General features: G+C 34.2%; 1 protein-coding gene and 1 long non-coding RNA gene across 6 annotated transcripts; one reads left to right on the top strand and one right to left on the bottom strand.

Moving 5' to 3' along the window:
• The first annotated feature begins 2,579 nt into the window (after positions 1-2,579).
• Positions 2,580-3,948, top strand: LOC115988656. The gene is made up of 3 exons (XR_004091598.1): positions 2,580-2,890; positions 2,988-3,076; positions 3,813-3,948. It is a non-coding gene; the product is annotated as an uncharacterized LOC115988656 (long non-coding RNA).
• A 5,650-nt stretch (positions 3,949-9,598) lies between these two features.
• LOC115993141 (transcription factor TCP2-like) lies at positions 9,599-25,251 on the bottom strand. 5 transcript variants are annotated; one of them, XM_031117428.1, is made up of 6 exons: positions 24,868-25,251; positions 24,733-24,766; positions 24,575-24,622; positions 24,383-24,473; positions 21,785-23,734; positions 9,599-9,938 (listed from the first exon to the last, which is right to left on the bottom strand). In XM_031117428.1, exon 5 carries the CDS (start codon positions 23,251-23,253, stop codon positions 21,829-21,831), a length of 1,425 nt encoding a protein of 474 aa, XP_030973288.1. In that variant the 5' UTR covers positions 23,254-23,734; positions 24,383-24,473; positions 24,575-24,622; positions 24,733-24,766; positions 24,868-25,251; the 3' UTR covers positions 9,599-9,938; positions 21,785-21,828. The 5 variants fall into 5 exon arrangements, with proteins under 5 accessions (XP_030973288.1, XP_030973290.1, XP_030973291.1 ...); XM_031117430.1 differs by having other exon boundaries at positions 24,872-25,251; XM_031117431.1 differs by having other exon boundaries at positions 9,599-9,956; positions 24,733-25,251.
• Between the last annotated feature and the right edge of the window lie 884 nt (positions 25,252-26,135).

Here is a 26,135-nt window from a genome sequence, read left to right as displayed (position 1 = left end):
CACGCTCCAATGGAACAAATTGGGCGAGAGGATTCTATTGACTTTGGTTCCCTGATTTTCCTTGTCTGTAATCTATTTGTATATTCCAAACTCAATTTCTTTTTAGCAAAACATAATTGAAAAGCGAGTTCTATTTATAATTGAAAGATCTCATCTCACCATTATTCTATACTATATTCTATAACAAAACAGATAAAATGGTGGAAGTGGAGGAATCATATGAGAAATAGAAATGGTAAGCAAGCCCCACATGTTTAACTATAAGCCGGCAATGGGTGTGACAAACAGTAAACAAAGAATTTGTCCTTTTGTAGGTAAACACTGCAGGAATGCAAATTAGTCATAGCATTCATGATTACTTTTCCCATGCTCCTACATGTTTTCAGACATTTTCAAGTGATGTGTTTCTCTTTTATCTTTTAAAGCCCTCTTTACAAATTTCAAGGTGGAGCATTATGATTGAAATGGCCCAATTCTTTTTAATACTGTGGCAGAATTAGAACTTCAATACTTGTATAGGTATAGCCTTATTAATATACTGGCTTAGAATCAAATTCCCTTTCTTTTCCCTGCTGAACGAAGATTTTATTTATTTTTTTAATTTTTAAATTTTTTATAGATTGATAGTGAGATAGGATTAGGAAGTGAGGTTAGAACTAGAATAAAAAAGTTTATTAAAGAAAAAGCATATGGTCATTTTTGTCAAGGACCCAACAGGCAAGTCCAGTTATGAAAAGAGGTCCATTGGGCTACAGAATCGGCTGCCAAATTACGAACTACTCTCAGTAAAAATTTCTACTTAACAGCTTGACATCGTCCAAAATAGGAACAACTGATCAATGAGGGAGCTGGTTCTCGTCTTGTAGTGAGTTAACCACATTCAAACATAAATCTGATTCAGCAAATACAAACAAAAAGAGAACATCTGAAAGAAGAAAGCTGTCTTTTTATTCGTTTGCAAATGAATCACGTCTCTTATATAGAAAAAGGGAGATGCACAAAGAAAAAATACGAATAGATAGGAATGTCCAAAAGACTAGTAGTAAGATAGGTATTTTAGATGAACAGTTACATAAGTATATAGTTGTCCAACCGAAACCAACAATAGAGACAGCAATACAAAGGCTTCTACTATATCTAAATCAGCTGTCATATCTATGATCTATCTAATTCCCCAAAGCAGCTAAAACTGAGAGGATAAAAAAAAAAATAAAAAAAGACAGTTAACAAGATTAGACGAAAAGAAGAAGAAGTAAATGACATATTGGTGTAGGGAAAGTAGTTGGCAAAATAAATTAAACATTAGTGGTAGGTGTCTTGTTCCTAAGTGTTTGTTCAATCTCTTTACTCCACAACACGTGATTTCACTTCCCACAGATCTCAAGCTTATATGGTTCTACCCATGCATAATCAATAATGAAAAACAATTGGCCTTCAATGTCAATTGGCTCAATCTTTGTTAAAAAACATGTTCTACACATAACAAGGACACAAATAAATGTTTAGGAATTGAAAAGGTTATCATGTATGAAGAGTTAAAGATTGCTTATCTTCATTTGAAACAAGCATGGTTGATTCATAGTGAAATTTATTATAAGATCATATTTAAAACAAGTGTTTCTTATCTTGTTAATGATTTAATTTCTTTCTTGAATAGGAAGTTGTGGATCTTTATGTAGATGTCTCTAATAGTTCAAGATTTGTTTTTATATTCAATGTAATTATAGTCAACTTCTTGTGGAATGACCATTATATCTTCTGTTCCATAAAATAATCAAGAGCTTTATATTACTTTAACTATTCATTTTGTCAAAAATTTTCATATTCGTTAGCAAGGACAAAGTCAGAACTTTGAGTTAAGAGGGGCAGCTTTACTGTTGACTGTATGCAGTAGTTTCAACCTTTGACTCTACTACTATTTAGCTATTGAGATTTTTTTTGGTGATGGTAAGAACAAAATTATTTTTGTTTAAAACTTTTTAAGGGGCAGGGTTGTTTATTTTAAATAAAATTGGTTAATTGAGCTTTTTTTTTTTTTAAGTTTTACTAATTTTTTTTGTTGAGCTATTATTTTTGGGCTTGTATATTTTGTTTTAGATTTTAGATTTATAAATTTTTTTTTATAGTCACTAAAATGAAGAAAATACTAGTGCAACAAACTTTTTTATAAATTATTGATTTGATAAGTGGTTACTAATAAGTAAAAAAATGATGAGAGTGGTGAACACGAACCAATTAGAATTTACTACCAAAACAGTTTGTAAAAATGTTGTAAAAAAGTTTATGAATATAACATTACTCTTAAAAGAATTAATGATATTGTTTAAGAGAAAAAATGTAATTTTATAGAACAAAATTGCTAAAATTAGTACATAATCTATATAATACTAAAAGCTGAGACGTAGCATTTAATGTTGCTACCCTCTCATTGAGCCACATCAGCAGCCATGTCATTACCAATATTTTTCCTGAATTTCTCTTATAATTTAAAATGCATTTCCTAAATTTAAAATACTAATAAAAGAAAAATGACTTCCAACTTTATCTCCACCATAAAGCCCAATCTTTATAACTTTAATTATAGACTTGTATCTCACATTAATGATGACTAGCATGAAGCCCAAACCTATATGTTGTCCACCATAAAGCCCAAACCCAGCGGAATGGTCTTTAATTTTTAACGGCAAAAAACCCTTTCTGTCTCCCCATCTTTTGCTTTACCCCTGTTTCACGGTTTCAAGCTTGCTAACGGCAGTTTCTCTCTCTTCCAAAGACAATTTCAAATCTTCACAGTTCAGACTTCAGATTCATAATGCCAGGGCTCTCACGGCTCTTCCTTCCTCCCGATGTTCAAGTCCTTTCAGTTGCTGCCGTTTCAAAAAAACCAAAGGTAGGGTATTTAACGCAAGGTGAAATTTTTACGGTCTCGATGTATCTTTTAGTTTTGTTTTTTATTTTTCAATTCTACTTATCTTTCAACCTTGCAGTGCCATGACTACACAATTGAAGAGCTCATCACCAAGAGCTTCAATAACGTCATCTAGCAATCAGATTGGCTAGATGAATATGGAGAAAGGTACATCATGAAAACAATACCTAATCTTTCTCCCTCTCTCTGTTTGGTATTGGAACATCCACGTTTCATTTTTTAATCCTTTTGGGTTTTCAATTCTGGCATATTTTTATTTTATTTAGTTTCTCAATTTTTGGAATTCTTTTTTTTTTCTTTGGTTTCTTAATGCCGCACAAGTGTTTGAAGAAATGCTTAAACTGAACTTTGGATTGGATGTGTGGAACCCAATTGCTTATGCACGTGCAATGCTATTTACATATTTCTTTTAAATTTTGTTGTCGATTGTGATATCAATATTAGTTCTTTGGAAATTTGGTTTTCTTTTTAATGTTGTGGTTTTATTCAAGTATATGTATGTGAGATTGACCTATGTAAGCTCTACATATATATTCATATTGGTATATTCAATTTGTGTTTGCCAATTGGGTTTGTGTGTGGCCTTGGGTCCTTGCTATCTAATTGGTACTTTCTCTCCCTCAAAAGGTTGAAAACTTTGTTATATTGAGTTATTTGGGTTTCGTTTGAATGGTTTTTACTGTTTTTTACAGGTAAACTTTGGCTTTGGGATTTTTTTTTTTTTTTTAATTTTCTGTTAATAAAGCATATTTACACTCAAAAGTTGTTGGGTTAGTAAGTGAAGGGTTCCAGTGTTGATTAGCTTCTTATTTATGGTCTTTAGGGTGCATATACTTTATACGAATTTGTAAATGTTTTGGCGTTTTGGCTGCTTTTTGTTCAGGTGAATTTCATGTAAGACGTGGTTGAGATTTGTAATAGAAATTGGATGTGAAGTTGACCACAAAGCACTTGCATGCCTTAAAATCAAATCCACCATCTGGTATGGTTGTGCATATTCTACCTCCAATTCTTAGAGTACAGGTAATGTCCTCTTCAGACTTATCAATCTTTGAAGCCTTTTTAGTTACATGATAAATCATTTCATCTTGGGTCTTTCACATCTTAATTCCCCAGAACCATTATTTTCCATAAATTCAACCATTAGTGCAAATTGTTCAATGTTGATTGGCTTTTGAAAGGTTAGGCCTAACAAGTTTTCATGGGGAATTCAATTGCTGACTTTGGTAAGTTGGGTCCATCAAATTAATAAATCACTTTTTTTTCATGAGTCCTTCATTTGCTACTTAATATAACATTGCAATTGAGATTTTAGATGGTGGTTTGTTCTAAACCTCATGGATGCTATTTCAATGCAAAGGACTTGATCACTTTCTGAACATGTTAGCCAAGCAAATTATAAGTTTGAATTTCTCGATTGCAGTTAATCATTTTTTTTTTTTGGGTGGGGGGGGAGGGGGGTTATTTTCAATTGCAAAAATAGGAACTTTTCTATGCAATTTGGATTTTTTATATGAAAATTTCAATCTAGGACCATTAGCTATTTAGGTTTTGCAATGTTAGCCCATAACTGCAGCTCCTAAAACATGGCAATGGTAGCCACCTATTTCTCCTCATCTCAAAATGAATATGGCACTTACCTTTTTCAAAAAGCCACCAATTATGCAGGTTTGGGCATTATTGTTAAAGATAGTTATGGTTCTCTTATTATAGTCCATACTGAATTAATTCCTTGCCAAAGATTGTGGATGGCTGCCACAGCTATGTTGAGAGCATCACACGCGTTAATTTAATATTTTCATTTCAATACAGCAAATTGATTTACAAAGCAAGTAGTGTTATGGTCAAGGGTGAAAGTTTTTAATTTGAGTACTTTCTCTTTCTCTTGGCTTTTAGATCCTTTGGACCTATTTTGATATGATTAGGCAAGGTCACTGTGCAAAATCCATTGTACCATTTAGAGTACTTAATATTTTGCATTTCTTACTCTGCAAATTGAGTGCATTTGATTTTATTTGTAGGAACCGAGGGCAACAATACCAAATCACAAGAAAAGGTGGTGGCATTGATGAATAACTACCAAATTTGAAAGCCATTGAAGGTACTCCCTTTCTCTATCTCTCTTGCCTTTATTTTTTATATATTTTTTTTTTGAACTGTATATGGAGGTTGCATTGGACTTGGCCAATACACCACTCAAAAATTATGACAAACTGTCTAAAAAATGGGGGGGAAAAACCTCTTCCTTTTTTTATGGACCATACAATAAGGGTAAGTTTGTATCTTTAAGATTTTTCCTTAACGTTCCATTTTTTAGGTTTTAAGTAGTTATTGAAGAGAGACACAACTTGATTATTTACTATTTAATGGTCCTTTGTTTTTTTTGTTTTTTTATTTGGTTCTGTTGTGTAGATTGCAAATTGTCAAAGTTGAACTTTAATCTAAAGGAAAATTACTGGCTAGGGTGCTTCAACGTTATTTTGGAGCATGGGTTGCTTTTTTCACTATAGTGAGGAAAGTCAATTTACTTTCTATAATATTGTGCCTTTTGTTTTCCATATCTCAATGCATTATTTCTAATACCTTTCAAAAATTAGGATCTCTATGGACTAATCTCAGAACCTCCAGCTTTATTAGGTAAATCAATTAATTTACGAGAGGTTTATGTGTAGATTACTGTGTAGAAGTCAGATTAAATCTCTTGAGAGGTTTATGCTTTAAGGGAACGGAACGGTCAACTCTTGAGATTAAATCTCTCCTCCTCCACTCTTTGTTTGCTTGGTGTTCTGCTTTCTCTTCTTTTTCTTGCTCTAATCTTTTTGTTATGCTTGATCATTGTAATTTTTGATCTTGATGTAAATCTTTCCATGTACACTCCTGATGTACCTGGGGCTTTTGTTTTATGAAATATCAATATTTATAAAAAAAAATAATAATAATAATAAATAAATAAATAAAATACCGTGTAGCAGTCAAATGGATATAGGGAAAACAGAGAGATTGCAAAGAAATGGGTTCGACTATTTAGTACTCCCTATTTCTTAGTCACAACTATGAATGCAATGGACATATTCAGTTGATAAAAATTAACTTTACAAATTAGTTGGTTAGAAATATGAGGTATCATAGTTGCAAATTGTTTATAAAATCCTTGACATGAATAAAGGAATTTTCTTAGAGTGATTTGTAAGTAGATTTTAATACGGTAGAAATATAAATATAAATTTCCATTTTATATGTTGGGTATGATTTGGTGCATATCAATCAATCATTACATTCATGCTTTGTTCATAATTTCTTTAAATAATGTTATCAAATTAATCCATGATGTGGAAGGAGTTGAACTATGTGGTACCCTTAAAAATTTTGTTGACTTAACAGCATGTTAGTAGTACAATTTAGTTCTTTCTCTTCTTCTTTAAACAATTTTTATAAGTAATGGAAGAGTTATTCACTAATGGGACAGGTTCTTTGGATGACTTGGAGATGGGAAATAACACAAAATTAAGTGCAGAGAATACTCAACTAAGCTAGAAGTTTTTTAAGTAGTTTATTAGTTTCTCATTTGCTTTACTGTTTATCTTGGCTGTTAATGTATGTTTAGACTGCAATAATGAAAATTAGTTTATAAGAGATGAGGGCATTTACCAAGTTATTGTTTTCATTTGTCAAGGATACCACCTTCTTTGAGATCCATGGTGTGGTTGATCTAAAGAGAACATTCTAGGAAGTAGATAATTGTAATATTTATTCATGCATAATTTGCAAAAAGAAGCAACTACAAGTTTACAGCATAAAGGCAAGTTAAATGATTTATAATATAAATGCACAGACCCATAAGATAGTTGGAGATGACTGGATAATCTACCAATGGTTTCTTTGCTATATTACATGGAGAATCATGCTAAGATTAAGTACTGGTAATGATCTTTTTGTGAAGGATAATTTGTAATTAAAAATATATATGTGCAACATAGCAATATGACATAGAGGGAGTTTGGATTCAAATTATAAGTGGCTGCGTTTGCATTTTCTGACTTTTTTTTTTTTGGCTCCAGCCGCACTATTTGACCAAGTCAATCATGAACAGTGCATGGATGTACTGTTCACGGACCCACAAATTCCACTTTTTAGTAACTTTTTTATTAAAAATGGGTCCCATAATACTATATACATATTTAAAAATTATTTTGTTACAGTGTTTTCAGTTTTCAGTTTTCAGTTTCAGCAAAATAAGTTCTATCCAAACAGACCCATAAATGTTTTGGTTTACAGACTCATCAAGTTTAAATGTCGAGGTGCTTCAATTCTAGGGGTAGTAGCTCAAGATGAAATGTAGTCTTATGTTAAAGCTTGGACAAAGAAATTTAATTTGAATGATCCTTTGATGGCAAAAGCAGTGTTCATTAAAGGATCACTGTAATCAAAGGGTTGGAGCATATGGTTTATTGTGTAGGGTCTGTGGCATTATTATGAATCCAATGGATGAATATTTTTAATAGAGGAGTTTAAACAGATACTTTGATAGGTACAATCTCTCTCTCCAACATGAGTTGTAATGAAGCTGAAAAGGATAGAAGTTGTTAACATGCATATTCTTTTGAAAAGCTTTGAGAATACAATCTATTTAAATAGATATTTCAAAGTATCTTACCTGTGCATCGCACGGATTAGCGACTAGTTATATATAATAATAATAATTTAAAAAAAAAAATTTGGGGGGAGGGCCATTGCCCCCCTAGTCCAATGGTAGCTATGTCCCTCTTCGTTTGTGGCCAACAAAACAACGTCGCTCTCTCTCTCTCTCTCTCAATGGCCAAAATAGTCATGGATATGGACGAAAAGACCATTTTGAAAGCGAAATCAAAATTGTAGACTAAGGCTGTGTTTGGTTGCCGTAAAACGTTTTCCGGAAAATACATATTTTCCGGAAATGCTAATTTCCGAAAAATGAAAATATTTTTGTGTGTTTGGTTGTATTTCAAAAAATTTTCCGGAAAATATTTTCTAGTGTTTGGAAAAGAAGGAGGAAAACACAAACCCAGAAAACACACAAGCCACAACCCAGAAAAATCGCGGTCTCGCCGTCGCGAGATCGCGATCAACGTCGCGATCTCGCGACGGCGCGATCTCGCGGTCGACGTTTCGCGAGATCGCGCCGTCGATCGCAATCTCGATCCGGCGCGATCTCGCGAAGGCGAGATCGCGATCGACGGCGCGATCTCGCGAACAACGCTTCGCGAGATCGCGCCGTCGATTGAGATCTCGATCCGACGCGATCTCGCGAAGGCGAGATCGCGATCAACGCTTCGCGAGATCGCGATCGACGGCGCGATCTCGCGAAGCGTCGATCGCCGTCGTCGGACTGGTCCGCGCGCGTGGACTGGAGCTCGGACTGGAGATCGGCGCGGACTGGAGCTCGGACTGGTCTTCTCCTCTCGCGCGCGCGCTCTCTCTCTTTTTCCGGAAATCCATTGAAGTGAAAATGAAGGCAGATTTTCATTTCCGTGGTCAAGGCTTCAAATTTCGATCAACAGGAAATCCATTTCCGGAAAATAATATTTTCCGTCACAGCCAAACGCTCCATTTTCCGGAAATTGATTTCCGAAATTCGTTTGAAGTCGATTCAAACGCACCCTAAAATGAAAATCTTAAAAACTCAAGGAAAAAAAATGAATATAATCGCAAACTATAACAGTAAGAAGTGTATTTGAATCCATATAATGAACTCACTTAGCAAAAAATGTGTAATTTAATCTTATATAATTTTATAGTTAATTAGTGTTTCATTTTATACAAAGAAGAATTTTGGGCTTCGAAAATATCTTTAAATAGACTTGCTGCTGTTGCTGCTGCCTCCTAACAAAAACAAGGTTTTTTAACGCCATTGTAAACAACAAAAACAGATTATAACGTATCAGTAAAACTACTCAGTTTTCAAAGTATAGACTGAACTACTTGGTTGTGGAAGTCCCAGTCCCTAGACTTTAAAGCTTGAGTAGAGCTAAACTCTTTTTCATGCCAAAACTTGTACAGGGACCACAGACCATCTCGAAGATAGTTTCATCCTGTACATGCTCAGCGGTCCCAAGCCTTGATGTGGCATCAGATAATTCTAATTTGATTAGGATGCTTACAATAAAGGACAGACAAAAAGAAACCAAGTTGATACTTGCATCATTCAAATCCAAACAAACTGTGACATACTAAAAACTAAAAATGAGGCACGTGCTACACGCAGCGGTGCAATTTTCTGGACGGAAATTGGCTTCATATTGTCTGCAATAATGATGAATGATCATATCATAATATGGTGCATCCTCGCTCACATATGTAATAACACCTTTTTGAGTGGATGATATTTCATCACACCATATGATTTAACTGTTGTCTTTTGGATAATGCATATCACTTCATGAAAGGAATATGTTTATTACTCAAGGTATCTTAAGAGTCTGTAAACAAGAGAGCTCTCATTTAGTTTTGGATGCTTGATTTTCTCCGCATGCATACTATGTTTCTAATCACCACCCTAATTGCCAATCTATATTTGGGACCAACACAAAAGCAAGGATGAAAAGTGGAACTATAAAGAAAGTAGAGAACTACCATCCAAGTATTGGATTCCAAATTTGCCCGGTCAGATTAAACATAAAAAATCTGTGCTCGAGACTAAATTTGTAGGTCTATTGAGTATGTTGTTAAAGTGTCATGGACACAAACTGGAGTGATTTGGCAGGCAGATTCATTACAATTCCGAAGTAATTGAAGAGAAGGGGAAAAAAATAACTTCAATTGAATTGTAAGTTATAATTCTTCAAAACACAACATGCTCCGCAGGACTAGATAAATTTATCCAAATATGTGAACGCAAGAAGCCAAGTGACTTGACTTGAAATTTGATTAAATAGACAAACTAGCAATTTCAGAATCATAAAAATAATGTCTCAACCAGTGCAGGGAAGGCAATGCATTTGCCCAATCTTGCCACAACTTCTCCTCCATTTTCCTGCATTAAAGTTTCCCACTATAAGCAAATGGAAAAGGATAAATCAGATTTGTTTTTTAGCCTGTAAAGTAAGCACAAGTTTTTCTAATTGAAATTAGCACCCAATCACACTAACACAGCCCCAGGAGTTGCTTCACATGAAATAGTTCTGTATAGCAAGAGTTTCAAGCTATTTATCAAATATGGTTTACACGTATAGTATGTAAAAGACATTTGTCCCTGCTATATATGGGTTCTAAACAAACTACAAATTCAAGCCTACTCACAAGAACATAAACATGTAAACATTTTCTTTAAAAAAAACATACACGCTTTTAATTTATGAATAAATGTTTGCCTTTTACTTGATCTTTCAAAACCTTAAACATCATGTAAATGAGATTTTGAAACCTACAATCTTACTAGCAGGAAAAAGCAAACCATCAAGTAAATGCAAATGAGATTAGTAAATTTAAATATGAATTATCCATCAAGAAATTGCTTCTTTATTTATTTTTTCATTGGTAAGTTATACAGGCATCCAATGGGTATTGAATCCACGATCTCACCCTTCGACCAATTATTATGAGAGAAGGATATGCCAATTGAACAATAACACATTGGCTGTCATGAAATTGTTAACATTCTTTTGATCAATTTGTTACAGCTTTGGAATAATTAGATATGCAAGTACCTATCACCAAAAATAAAAAATAAATAATAAAATATGAAGATATGCGAGAACTTATCATATCAAACTTATGAGAAAGATCTTGGTGAAAAATAATTAAATAAACAAATAAGAAGACAATCCTTGGAGTTACATACACAGAATATGCAAGACTTGTAGATTAAGGAAATTCATAGTTAGTTTCTTCGCATACTTCTAATATTCACGCAATGGAAGACAAAGGCTTTCTAGCCAAATACTAGGACATAGACTGGTTGTTTATGTCCCTTAATCTTAGAGCTCCCTAAAGACTCACCAAAGTGAAGAAACTGTTGATCATCTTCAAAACAATGTTACACCTTTTCAAAAGTGTTAATTACTTCTATCATAATAATTTGAATATAGAACACCAAAGCAGGTCAATACAGATTAGATAAACTACATCGTAAATTCGAAATTACTATTATTAGCAGTCCCAGTTTTTCTGGATAACCTCCACTAACATAGCTAAAGTTAAGGCACCAGGAGACTCATATTCAAGTGTTGCAGTACATATATGAGTAAGGCTCCAGCCAGGAGATCTTGTTAAATCTTTAGCAAGAAACTCACATTAGAAATTTTCTAGAACAAGATTATGAAGGGTGCTGCATCATGACTTATTATACACACCTGCAACCCTATATTTTAGGGATGAATTTTGCTCTCAAAACAATCTTACAGATAAATATTCTTCAGATTTTAATAGCCATCTATGAAATACATAAATTTCAATTTTTTCCATCTTAATATTGCAATACTTCCAGTAATTCAATTAATGTAGAATCAAATATAACTACTTCTACAGGTAAAAATAAATAAATTGATTTGTATTGTGGCACTATGCATCGAACTTATATCATAATAAGCAAGGGCCATTCTATCTTACACTTGAGTTTGTGCACAAAGATGCAAAAGTTGTGGAAAAGTGATGTTCAGGCACAATGTTATGAATTGGAATCCCAAATCTAGAAATAGTGAGTTGTAAGCAAGTTGCTTTCCATGACTATTGCGAGCTTAACGGTCATCAAGCAAGGTATTACAAAGATTTTCACACAATGCTTTGCACACCAATAACATATTTACATCATACATTCAGCAATCATGACTCTACTGACATCTGTCAGGGACAACAACCAAACAAAAGAAATTTCAGAAACTCTTGCCAGAATCACTATCTAATCAACAGAACAAATACCAGTTGAAAGAATAATAGAAAATTACAACTTAAATCATAAGCTCCTACAAATATTTTGGTTATATCCCAGTGGATACATCCAAAACGTTCAGAAAGCAATTGAAAGAACAAAATCCTCCCCACAATGGAAATTCTCGTCTTATTTACCATCAAATGCAAACTCATTCCAAGTGCTAGCTGTGGGAAGAGTAAAAATATTTCTTTTTCAATCTCATTGAGGATTTTCTTCTTTTTATTTATGTTTTAAATGTCCAAGGAAATTCTACTCTAATGAAGAAACTTTATATGAAATTTAATTGGCAGCATGTTCTTGTTTTATTTCAGCCAAACATCGTATGAACTCTTTCTTGGTTAAGGCGGAATCTACAGCCACTTTACATCAGGAATTGGTGCATGAGTCATCTATAATGGAACAACTATATATAATATCCACATCAGCTGTTTGTGTTGTGCAACTTACCATAAAGAGGGGTACTCAACCTGAGAAATCCCAATATCCCAACACTTTACCCAATTTCTTTCTAAGCTTGCTAGCATACTCTCACTCACAGATAGGTAGAAAGATAAAGAAGGGTTTCAGGTAACACTAAAATTGGGATATATGGTATAATTACAACAAACTATGAACTTATAAGAGACAAACAGTTTCAGGCAAAGCTTTAAATCACATGCAGTGATCAACTCCATAATGGAAGGTACACTGTGATGTAGAACAAAATATGAAAGTTAACTTTTTTTTTTTTTTTTTTTTTAAAATTAATTTTTTATGTTTCTTTGTAATTTTCAGAAATTTTTAGAAAAAGGTTTTATTTCTTTGTTTTAAAGAGCTTTTAGAAGTATTTTAGTCAAAATTGAGTTTTTTTATGTTAGGATGTTAATTAGGATATATTTAAGAATTTTTTAGTGATTTTCCTTTGTTAAGCCTAATTTCATGTTCACCATGAATTAGGGTTTTTTAGGGTTTTCTAGGGCTTCCAAAGGGTCTCCTACTTGACCTAGGATTTCTTTGACATAAACTAAGCCTTCTCAGAATTCAGACTATTAAGAATTTGATCTATAAACTTTCACAAAGGTTTTTCCTTTTCCTTTTCCTTTTTGGTGGTTTTAATAAATTTCTTTGTGGATTCAAAGGTTATTTTCTTAAGATAAATGTGTTCTATTTCTTGCAACTTTCCACCCACATTTGTTGGTATCAAAGCCTTATCCTTACTCTAATTTGATGGCTAATGAGCGTTATGTTAACAGTTTCATAGACTTAGATCTTCAGGAGGTCCATACCAAGGATGAGTTCTTTAGTTTCAATGTGACTCAATGTGACACCTGACAACATCAAAGGCAAACCAAACAATCCTATAGAATACTCGGCAACTATTTCTTGAAAATTAAGCTATTTTTTCCAACCCATTATAACTAACTATTTCTTTAAAATTAAGCTTGGAGCAATTTTTTCCAACCCATTATATGGTCATGTGACTGAAATTACATATGGATTGTCTTTTCATTCACTACATCATGAGCTGAAGCAAGATAGCTTCAAGCTAGTTTGGAGTTAGAGCCAAACTTTTTCCTCAATAAAACAATCCATAATCTCCAAAGAAATCAATCTTGTAATAAATGCTTTATTAATTTATCCACAGTTCTACAAGTACGAAATAAGATATTTATTACCCTTCTCAAAACCCCAACTTAAACCGAATTGTATTATCTCAACATATAAATGCACTCGTGCATGCATACATTAATTACCCCTACGAAACTTATTTTATTCTTTACATACTCCTTCAGGTTTTCTCAGGTGCAACGAAAATTAGCTGCTGGACAAAACAAAAGGAGCAATAGTTTTCACCAAATGAAGTAACCACATGTGCTTTGAATGAAAGTGATAGGAAAAGAAGAAAAAACTTTCACTATATTGTCCTTAATAAGAGAAAGGAAAATGAATTATCCTCCCTATGAATACAAGGCATTACATGATGTCAAAAAAAAAATGCCTTCTCTAACATTATCTAAATCCAGAATGTGGGGAAAAATTTTAGAAACTCGTTTTGTTTTGTTTTTTCTTTTAAAATTGGACTTCCACATTCTCAACTAAATTTCATGAAAAGTGCATCAAACATTTAGTAATTTATATCAACTGCATCAAAAATTGATTGTGTAATTAATCATCTACTTAACTAGTATACAATTAATAAACAAACTAGGTACAAATTATATAATTTGACTCCCAAACAACAACAACAAAAAAGGCCTCAATCCCAAGTTTTTAGGATTGGTCACATTTTTCACTCCCAAAACTATCTTGTAAATCAACTCAAAACCTTGCAAAGTTCCAGAGTAAAGAAATCATCTAGTTTAATATCTAATTCTAGGTATGAAAGAAAAAAAATACATCATTCAAATCATTCATTCCAAATGGCTGTCAATCCTATGCCGAAATTGTAAGTGGAAAAGCACCTTATTAAGGCATTTAAAGAGTTTAGTAAGCCCTTATCTATAATGACAATGACGCAAAATGTGCAGGAGAATAGAGATAAACAAAACAACAACAAAAAAGGACAAACAGAACCAAGTCTAGGCTTCACCACCTAGAATCTACTTGAAAAGCTTAGGCATCACCATCACCACCAAACAAAAGAGGAGCAAATTCACAACTCATAAAATTATTATTCAAGATCATCTGTTTTTCATCATTACAAGAGCCCAAGCTTGTTGTGAAAAACAAGTCAAGAAGAATGGCAAGACTTTATTGCCAATCAGCAATTTCGGCTAAGCATGCGGGTACAATTCACACATGCTTCCAAATTAAAATAAAATGTAAAATCTCTTTTGACTTTGGTGCACCTTGCATCAGAGAACTACTTAAAAACATGCTATAAACTTAAATTTGTGAAATTTACAATGTAAGGATGAAAATTGGTAGGATAAGTAGGGTTTTCGCTGCCCTATCTTGTGAATAGGGCTAAATCCCCCTTGGAACGGCAGAATTAATATGAAAGATGGAACTTGAATCAGTGTATCCCCTCCATTGACATGAATTCCAGCAACAAAGAAAACAGAAAATTCCCCATGCAAATTGACATAGGATTGAAGTCATTTCCACTATGACTCCACATGAATTTTAACAATCAAGAGCATATAAGGTGAAAATAGGAAAGATATAAGACCATATAAGCATAGTATAAGTTAGTTTATTAAAATCTCATATTGGATAAAAATGATAAGAGTGAGTAATTAATATAAGATAATTTGGCCCAAACCTATAGGCTTAAACTTCTAGGTCAAATGACATCCCAAAATGTTCTCTAAAACCCTCACAAAAGGTGTTAGTGATTAACTTTCACAAACCCAACATCCCAACATGTTCAAAACATCAAGAAAATCGTGTACCTTAAAACTATAACTTTTAGACTTCAACCTAAGTGTATTGTATAACCATTAAGACCACTGGCCTATAAAATGCCCTTTGGAAAGCTATTGTCTTTTTGTTTCTTCAATTGTGATTCTTCATGTTACATCTTCTGTGAAAAAACAGTAGTTATGTTGTTGGGGAGGATGATAGAGATCGGAAAGCCTGATCTAGCTTGCAGGAAGTATCTTTAATCTTTATGCTGGCTGTGGTGCATTTGGAATGTGAGAAATGGCAGAGCATTTGAGGGACGGAAATTCCCCATGTCTCTTTTCTTGGGTGTCCAAAAAATTGAACTTTTGCTTTGTTCTTGGTTTCTTAGATGTCCTCATGTTTAGGTCTCAATCTGTAGTTGTATATTAACCTTGTATATGGGTGTTTCCCTCTCTAGTGTGTTCTAATACAGCCTCAACTTGAAGATCAAAATGATCTGACAAAGCATTAGAGCATTTATTTTTACATGTCAATCAACTCTTTGACATCCATTATAGTTAGCAGCTTCCATAGCATGAAATTCCAATGGGAAAACTAGTCTCCTACAAACAAGCCATATGTGTTTGGTGTTTAAGTATTGTTGATAGTGGGTTTAGCTGTCATTGCCCGGAGACGTAGGATCGGAGTTTGTAGAACCACGTTTAATATTGTTGTCTTTTGTGGATTTTTTTTTTTTTTTTTTTAAATTTGTTCGTGTAAATGCACTTTTAATTACCCAAGCATTCCCTCGACTTTTTGAGTAACTTTTCAAGTGTTCAACTAAATCCTTTAGTGGTGCATCTAGCATTGGATAGACCTCATACAATAACTGTCCTAGCTCTACCATATCTTTTGTATTGCTTCAACTCATATTCTCCAAAAAGTATATCCCGCTCTAACACAATGTCTCACTTGGGTTATACAATGCTATATCTAGGTTTACTCCAAATCACAACAAACTGTTAAGGTTTGATCCTAGGGAAGTTCAATAAAAGATTATGTTTGGTGCACTTTCAAAATTGGTTCAAGATGCGTCCAAAAATTTGGCTTTAGTCAAGGAAATGATTGTTTTCTTCAAGGAAATCTTGCTTGGATTAAAGTGGAGTTGTTGCAAAAAATAAGACTACTTATTGGAATTTGAATTGAGGAGTCGCAAAAAATAAGACTATTTATTGGAATTTGAATTAAGATGGGGATTTGTTAGAATTTAACTCAAATTCCTATTTTGACTTGGCTTGGGCTTACTTGGTGTGGAAGGATAGAGTTTTTTTATTGAATAAATAATTAGGTATCCATTGTTCATCTAAGAATAAAATTGAATATTTATAAATAGATAGTATTGTAAAAGATTTAGTGGCTTCAGCCTAAGGGTCCTCTCATATGGGAAGAAGAGAATACTCTTCAAAAAGACAAAAGTATATTTGAAAAATACTTGGTAAACTTTTTAAACTTAAAAGATATTCATATTTGTGGGTTGAGACATTGTTTGTCTTGTTAAGAGCACCATTAGGTGTATTAGAAAGTTGGGATTGTGAGTTTGTGTTTGTGAGGTTTATGAGTAGTATTTGTAAGCCTTTACGTTTGGTTTGTGAAGTTTTGATTGAGTGCTTGTCATTCGTGTCCTTGATAATGAATTTTGATTGTCATTGCCTATGGACTTAGGCGGAAGGAAAAAAAAAAAAAAAAGAAGGGGGGGGGGGGGGGGGGGGGGGGGGAATGGTCATGGACCCTAACTACTTTGTTTAACATGGGGAGAAATTAAAATTTTGGGAGTATGTTTTGTCTCGGGGAGTACATATCTCTAGTATAGAATCACTGCCCTGGAGTGTAAAGGCAGTTGTCTGTTGCAAATAGGGTCCAGTTTATAAAACCTGTACTTTATGATGTTCAGTCTTACTGGTCAAGCAACTTGTATCCTTCCAAAATAAGTTATTAAGCTGGTGGGACATAAATTCAATGCTTTTTCTTTGGAATGGGCATGCTGTAAGACGAGTACCGTACAAGAGCAAAGATTGCCTGGAATGATGCTTACCTTCCCTAAGAAAAAAGGTGGTCTAGGGCTGTGCAAACTTGAAGAATGGAACAAAGCAACAGTCATGAGATTCATTTGGAGTTTGTTTGCTAGGGCAATATCTTGTGGGTGGCAAAGGTTCATATATATATATATATATATATATATCTGTTGAGAGGAAAATCTTTTTGGGAGGAAAATGTTACATCCAACAGTTATTGGGGTGAATGAAATTTTAGCAGTTGAGGGAGAAAACTAGGCCTTTCCTAAGGCATCTGAATGGTACCGGAAGCAGCATCCTTGTCTAGCATGGTCATTGACACCTGAATGATCTACTTTTCCCAAGATATGGCTTTAGAATGATCTATGATTCAGCTAACTCAGCCAAATTTTCAAATTTCATGAGAGTGAAAGATGGTTTTGGCCCCCAACCAGATATGAGGAGCTAGTTGAAATACTTCATAAGTTGTTTGATGTTACCTTTCCCAAATCAATTGTATTCCTGTAATACAACCTAAAAAGCCATCATATCATGTAAAGCTCTGGTGTCATGGAGTAACTGATTTGGTTTACTAAATTAACCCCAAGCATGCTTTTATTAGCTGGTGGCAGTGCAGAATAGCTTCCTCAACATGAAAAGGTTTATGCCTCTTAGGTTATAAAGTGCCTTTTATTAATGATTGTCCTAACAGCACAAGTTAAGATGTATTTAATATGGTATTAACTAAATTTTTATATTTTTTTAAAAAAAATCAATCAAAAATTGTAAAAAAAAAAATTAAATAAATAAAAATAAAAACAATTATAATGAATTTGTGCATATAAACCAATAAGTTATTGATCAATATATTTTCATTTTTGATAAGTGTGCATTACAGCTCTTTTATAAAAATAAAAAAATAAAAAAATTTAAAAAAAAAAAGAAAAAGAAAAAAAAAGTAAGTGTGCATTACAGCTCAATTGAATATTTATCATTTAACTTGTACTGTAAAGACACTCGATCCTATATAAAAGCTATGTTAAAGGGTCACTAACATATGTCAAAACTATAGTGCTTTATCATATAACTTGGATAAATGAAAAACAACATTATTAGTACAAATGAGATCTAATATATACCATCATGAAAGAGGCTTTGTCATGAATGTAAGCTTTTTATTTTATTTTAATATATATATATATATATATACACTACTTCATGGGAAAATATAACGAAGAAGTCAAAGTGTTCAGTAAAGAGGAAAAAGAAAAAAGAATGTTATCGGTATATCCAAGTATGCAAATGCCAAGAATCTTGTACTTGTTCTTCAACATTTGACCAACACATAATAACCCATTTCCATATTACATTATTAACAAAGATTGCTGATCTAAATCCTAATCATAATGTTAAATTGACACCAATTATATTCATTAGAACATTAGTTTTTTTTTTTTTTTTTTTTTTTTGAGAATACATTAGAACATTAGTTTGTAAATCTTTATTTAGTACATATTCTAAGTAATTAATGAATTGTTAGTCCTCAAATGCAAAATCCACCAATTATTATGATCATTAGCAAAACTTAAGCACTCATTTTTTTTTCTAGAGTAATGTTAGAGCATTAGTGTTGGTGGTGCTAAAAAGGTATATTGTTATTTTTAGCACCACTAAATACTAAAATGTGGCTACATTGGTGGAGCCAAAGCCACATTTTTGGCTCCACAGCTACAGTGCACAACCAGCTGTGCACTGTCGCTCATAGTTAAAATTAATAATATTATTATATTTATGTGTTCAGCACTAATATTTAAATAATTTCTTATTTTTCTTCATCTTCTCCAGACCTGCCTTTTTTTGTTCTCTTTTGTTTTTCTCTCTTCGTATCCACTCTCTTTCTGATCTCAATCTCCGGTAGCTTCCGATCTATCTCGATGAGGCAAGGTGTTTTTTTTTTTTTTTTTTTTTTAATATTTTCTTCCTGCAGCGGCTATGGTGGTGGTTTAATTTTTTATTTTGATTATGGGTTTGTTTGTTGCTGTGTGTTGTGGTTGAAATGGTGGTTTGGTGGCTGTGTTGGTGGTGGTTTCGTGTTTGATTTTGTCTGTGGGTTTGATTTTGGCTATGGGTTTGGTTGTAGAAATGGGTTATGGTTGTGGTTGCCGTAGGCTGTGTTGGGTTTGGTTTTGGCTGTGTTGTGGCTGTGTTGTTGCTAGTGGAGCGGTGTTGGAGGTGGTTGTGCTCGCTTATTTTAGTGGTTCTCTCTTTGATTGGTCTAGGGCTTGGGGACTCACCTCTAGTGATTCTCTCCCTTTATTCCTTTGCTCTCTCCTTTGTAATTAGTTCTTTGTTGTTTTCCGTTTGTTTTCTTGTTCTCTTTTCTTTCTTCTGTTTGTTTCTTTCTCTGTATTTTCTGTTTCTGCCTCTGTTTTCATGAGGTAGCCTATTGAATATACTTCTTTCTTACTTATCAAAAAATAAAAATTATTTAATCAAATAGCCAAAAATATAGATTCAATGATGTTGGGTGTATTGTAAAGTGTAGAGGTAAAATAGATAAAGAGACTTTTGTAAGTACTAAATAGCCAAATTTTGCCTCCACCAATGTGGATGCTCTTAGAGATATTACAAATTTTACCATATAAGCTTTATAAATTGATGTGTCACCCCAAAAAAAAAAAAATCAACATTTAATGATTATGTTGTTGAAGTAGCTCTAATCACATTCGTTGTCATATCAATTTATAAATTTTTGTTAGTAAACTTTATAATAGTTTTAGCATTTTCCCATTTTCTATATAGAACTCAAAAAATTAATACACCCTTTCTATACAGTAATAGTGAAAATTGAACTTCCATTTTTTTAAACTTTCTATTTATTTTAGGTCAACAAATAAGAAAAATATCATCTATTATGGAACAGGAGTATAAAGTTAAAATGGCAAAAAGATTTTTAAAAAAAAATGATGGTACATAAATATGAAACTATAAAAAACAAAGAAGAACACTTCTTGCACTTAAAAAAAAAAAAAAAAAAAACACTTCTTGCAATTATGTAGTGGCCACGAAAGTAGATTGTTTAGCTTTATGATTTGGTGGAGGGAGATGAGAAATATAGGTGAATCCTCAAAGCTGAAAGGAGAAAACATTTAGTTTTAATAAATTTTTATGTACTTCTCTTCTTACCCTCAATAACTTATTTAAATTTTATACGCACACCCTTATACATATTTTTCACATCAAATTTACATAAATTTGCAAATTTGTAAATGCTTCAACTTTAAATCAGACTTTCATAATTATTATATTAGTAAAATAGCAATCCAACCGTTAGAATGATTTGGCGTGAGTAAAATAGTATAACTTTTGATGGAAACAGCCAACCAAAAAGATTAAACAATAATCTTTGTTAACATATTTGTTTGATTTGTATGACAATCTTTGACAAGATCTTTGAATGATTGGATGATAGTGTTAGGAAATTTTCCCTTCTTTGTCTGGTTTTAGAATTCCTAGATGGTTTAAGTTTAAAATTATTGTCCCTGTAATGTTGTTGTCCTCGCTGCTTTTTGTTGACTAAAGTATTTTATTTATCAAAAGAAACCTAACCATTGGACCAAAGCTTCTCCTAGCTATCAATGATGTTATCACCTTGATTATATAAACATAAAAATGAAATATTTATATATAAATATTTTTGAAGTTATTTGAATCCTAAAAGACTGATATTAAAAGCTATGTTTTTTCATATTTCTCTAAGACAACAGGCTCATAAATTTCATCACTTATTTCTGGGAAACAAAAGGGGGACTACATTTCAACCACGTTACTGTTCCAACTTCCAACGCTTTTTCTTTCGAGTTTGGAAAGGGGTTCCTAGCTACGTGCATGGGCATAACCAACAGGAATAGAATTAGTTAGCCATTCATGACATTCAACAAAAACTTAATTTAACAACTGAAAACCTAAGCAGCACTTTCCAGATTCCGACAGTGAGCCCAGCCATTGCCATGTGGAACAGCTTGGAAGGTAGAGAAAAAGAGAAATTGGGATTCTAAAGCTACAAAGCTAGTGCCTCAGATTTTCGTAAAAGTAGAGCTAGCTCCACTCCACTCTACTCGGTGCTTAACACATGGCCTGGCCCAACACAGAAGCCAACACCTGGCGTGGACTAGCAGATGCTAGCATTAAGGAAACCAAGAAGAGAACAAACAAGGAGACAACCAGCCGATTCTTATTCACAGCAATCCATGCTGGAATCAAATAAAGACAGTTTTAACAGGTAACAACCATAATAAAAAAAAAAATATGCCCAATGGTTTAGTTTTTTTACGATTACCAAGGGAGCAAAACAGTTCATGGTATTGCACAAAACACATAGATCCAAAAAGCAAAAGAGAAAACTATACAGAGCATAGGATACGGAAAAGTAACAAAAACCCATGTCAAGAATGAGGCAAAGAACCAAACAAGCACAGGTACAGAGAAGTAAATGCAACCAATTAAGGTGAAACTAATTTGAATGTGAAACAATAAGAACCAAAAAATAAAAAACTAAATGTGGATCAGAAAGAATGAGACAAGGAAACTTACCAGGAAGAAGATGGGCCAAAAAGCAATGTAGCTGTTACAAGAAGTCAGTTCTTCCCTTTTCCCTTATGGTCAGAATGCCGGGTTCCATCGCTGTAGCAGAGTTGCAAGCGGCCGTCGATTCCAGACGAGAACTGATGGTGGTGGTGGTGGTGGTGGTGATTCTCCATGGGTGGAGCCGCTGCGGCAGGTGCAGCCACCGAAGTCATGAAGAAAGGCAGGTTTTGTCCGTCTATAGGTGGATACCTCTGGAGGTGATGAGGCATAAAAGACGGTGAATTGGACTGAAGGGTCCCCCTATTATATCCGGCGAGGCCGGGAGATATGGTGAAATTGAAGTTGTTGTTGTCACTCCCACCGGGCTGCTGCGACGTTGCAGCGCCCACAGGGATGAAATGTTCGGGAACATTGAAAGGGAAGTGTTGCTGCAGCTCTGGATGATGATGATTGTCTCCAGAGACATTGAACACCGACATTGCTTGTGAAAAAGAACTTCCCAAATGGATTTGGCCTGGAAACCCAGATGAGTGATGGGTTCGCGACGAGGAAGACAGCTCCAGAAGCCTGGAGTCGTCTAAGTAGTGCATCGGAGTGGAAGACGGCCACTGCCTCGCCTGCTCGCCGCCGCCGCCGCCGGGGTTTTGATGAGCCGAGCCAGTAGGACTGTGATTAGCAGCATTGCTGTTGATTCCACCAGTTAAAAGCTCAGTGAAAGAAGAGCTGTTGTGTGGAATGTGGTTCACATTCTGAGCAATCCGGGACTCGTTTTCCTTCTCTTTCTTCCTCTCCCTCGCCCTCTCACGCGCCTTGACGCGGATTTCAGACCGTGAGAGAGACAAGCCGGAGCCTTTGCTGGTCTCAGAAGTACTGCTGCAACCGGACTTGGACAAGGAAAGATGCTGGCTTTGATTCTGCTGGAAATTGGGGTCACCGTCTAACTCCAAATCAGCTGAATCAAAGGCTTGTTCAGTACCCCCACTCGCTCGCTTCTCGTCGCTCAATTGCTTTGGGGTGTCAGGAAAAGGACTCTTCAAAGAAGGAAGCTCGGAGATTGCTTCAGCAGCCGCTTTGATCAGCCACTCCACTGCTTTGCTGGGCTGATCATAACCAAGCCGATCTTGGAGGTCGTAGAACTGAATGGCAGTGGTCACGGACAATCTAACCCTGCGGTCTCTTAAACCCTTTGAGGTCCAAACTTTGCTGTGGCGATCTTTGCCACCTGAGGCCCTGGAAACCCTAATGATTCGAGACGAGTGGTGCCAGCCGCGAAGGCGGTTTGTATTGGCATTGGCAACGGCTGTTTCACTTCCAACTGGGCCACCGGTAAGCCTTTTGAGCTGGTCTCCATCTTCTTCATCATCTGGGTAGTGCTCAGAAACCCCTTTTGAAGCTAACTTAGTAGAGTCGTTTCTGCCATTTCCGACCCTTGGGAACTTACAAGGTTGTCCCTGCTGAATCCCATCCACCTCCATGCCACTTTCATGCCTTTCTCAAACAGAAACTCATATAATTACCCACACAAACACAGACACAAAGAGAGAGAGAGAGAGAAAGAGAGAGACCCTTTTGGGTTCTGAGCTCTTTTATGTATTCTTATCCTCTAGAGAGAGAGAGAGAGAGAGAGAGGGGGGGGGGGTGTGTGAATTATTTTTAGAGAGAGAGAGAGAGAAGAAGTGTGGTGATGAGATTAGTGCAGGTGGGGTTGGTGTGTCCTATGCATATTGATGACGATAATTCAGAGAGTACTTTGGCTGTGTAGTGATAAAAAGGCCTTTTTTTACGCTGTTGATATATCACAGTCCAAGTCAGTGAAGCCTTGGTGCTAGCTCTCGTTTTAAAGCTCTTTTTTTTTTTTTTTTCTTGTTGGTGCAGACACAGACGAAGAAGACCAGACTAGACCGCCTTTCAAAAGCAAAGCCTGAATTGGTCTCAGACTCTCTCAGCCTCTTCAGCCTGCAAACCCCCCAAAAAAGCAAAATTTACCCACCCATTAAACACAACAGTAAAATAAATAAAAAAGACATTTTTATAGTTGATAATAATATATACGTACACACACTTTTTTTTTTTTATAACCACACAACAAAGCTGAGAGAAAGAGAGAGTGAGAGAGAGAGAGAGAGAGAGATCTGACTTTGTTTCTGTGTTGTTGTGTACTGTACACACTCACGCCTCCCAGCTACAACCATCTATATGACTCTATATATAAGTGTACCTTCTTAAAAGCCTTTTAAAACCTAACACAGTGCTTGCTTTTAAGGAAGATAAAAGCTTTAGCAAAAGTTGAAAACATAAAAGAGGGCCGGCCTATATGATAAAAACTTGATCTCTCTCTCAGTCTTTTTCTGCTTCAGATTTAAGCTATAAAGCAGGTGATGCAGTAAATAGCCGATCTGAACCAAACTCAGTCTCTTTGTATTTAAAGCTTTTGCTGACCCTAAAAAAAATGCCAGCCAGCCCATTACTACATTCGCATTTACATTAGTACTAATCTTAGATTCTTAGTCATAATTAATTAAATTCCCCACTCATTAATAATTAAAAAGACACACTTAACTGTCCCAAATTTAGAAAGAAAAAGAGCTAGAAAAAGATACTTACTTTGAACATTGATTGCAGAAGTCTGATAACTGATTAGTGATTATCACTAACTTGACAGGTGTTGAGCTCTGAGGAGTGAGGACCCTTTATTCTGTTATGTTGTAAATTAGTTATTTATTAAGAGACTGTTTAATTAGACAATTTGGATAAGCCAGTCTTTAAAAAACAAAAACAAAAACAGAAAAAGCTCACAGATCTGTGCTTTCTCTCTCAAAAAAGCTTGCTCTTTTGAATCACAACCTGCAACAATTAAAAAAAAAAAAAAAAACCTTTCTCAGATCAGCTCCACAATTACAAATCAAAACCCACAAAATTTTTCCAAGAAAATATCTAAAGAACAAGAAGAAGACCTGGTTGGAATTTCTTGCTTTTTTTTTTGTTTCTCTGTAATGCAGAGGAAAAGTGGGAAAAAAAGAATTAGCATATGGTGAATTCAGTGCTGTTGAAAAGAGCTGAAATTTGGAGAGAGTGGTATTGGCACTTACTTACATGTATGAAAGTAGTAGTGGGGGTTTAAGAAAGAGAGAGGATTAGGGTTGGTTTTTGTTGTTTGGTGAGTGAGGGAAGTGAAAGGAACAGGAAATGAAAAATCTGATGGAAATGGGAATTGAGAGGGAATTTGAGGGAGTGGAAGTATAGGGGGGGGATAGGGGGATTTAAAAACAGAAAAGTAGGGTAAAGCTAATGAGAGTGAGAGGGAAGTAGGAGTAGGAGTAGGGGGAATTAGTAGTAGCTAGAGAAGAAGTAGGAAGGAATTGGGGTTGTTGTTCTTCTTCCATTCCAAATTCCAGCAAGGAAAAGGAAAAAGAGAGGAAAAGGAAAAGGAAATCACACCGGGCTTATCGGGAAAGGACAGACACTGCGCCGTTTCCCACCTTCTAAATATCTCCTTTCTCTCCTATTTGCCCTTCCTTCTTACCCTTTTTACTCTTCAACACCTCCTACTTCTATCATTTTTTTTTTTTTTTTTTCAATATCTATCCTCAGTAACTTAATATTCTTTCCGTATGGATAGAAACCCTACAAACCCATCTTATATATTTATATTAAGTGTGAATTTTAAAATTTTAATAGTTAGATTGCATGTTTTTGTTATATCTTTAATACTTACAAAATTTCAAAAATTCAAAAATCAATTGCAATATTATCAAATAAATATTATAATTTATAGTTTTTGTAATCTAAAGTTGTATACAAAAAATAAGTTAATTGATCAAATAATAAATAATATCCGATTTGAACGAAATTTGATATGTATGTTTATAATATAAGGAACATGAAATTCAACAGTTAGATTTTCAAAATTCACACCCGAAAAAGAAATATATGAGAAATTTGAAAAGTTTGCAGAGAAACTCTGTTCTTACATTAATTCATATTTAATATCTTCTTCTTTTTTCCTTTTTTTTTTTTAAATTGTTATGGTCAATTTGAAATCTAAGAGCATTCACATTAGCTCATACAAAAATTTTAGTCTATTTTAACATAATAACATACTTTTTTATTTTACATTATCACTTTTCAAAATATCGTACATTAGATTATCTATTTTATACTACATTTTATTAAAATATCATTTTTTTTTAAAATTATTTCTCTTTCTTCAAATAAAACAATCACTATCAACTCTCTTCTTTCATCATGAGATACGTAAACAAATAATAAACAACTAAATGCAAAATAAATAATATCAATGTAAATTTACATGTTAGTAACTATGTAAATTTATATTGACACTATTTATTTTGCATTT

The sequence above is a fragment of the Quercus lobata genome, chromosome 5 (assembly GCF_001633185.2).
Source record: "Quercus lobata isolate SW786 chromosome 5, ValleyOak3.0 Primary Assembly, whole genome shotgun sequence".
NCBI lineage: Eukaryota > Viridiplantae > Streptophyta > Magnoliopsida > Fagales > Fagaceae > Quercus > Quercus lobata.
Note: the sequence above shows the minus strand (reverse complement) of the source record. Positions and strands in the feature narration are given on the sequence as shown.

Bases quoted from the DNA above. Each gene is read 5' to 3' on its own strand.
- LOC115993141 (XM_031117431.1), bottom strand. From the start codon at position 23,253: ATGGAGGTGGATGGGATTCAGCAGGGACAACCTTGTAAGTTCCCAAGG.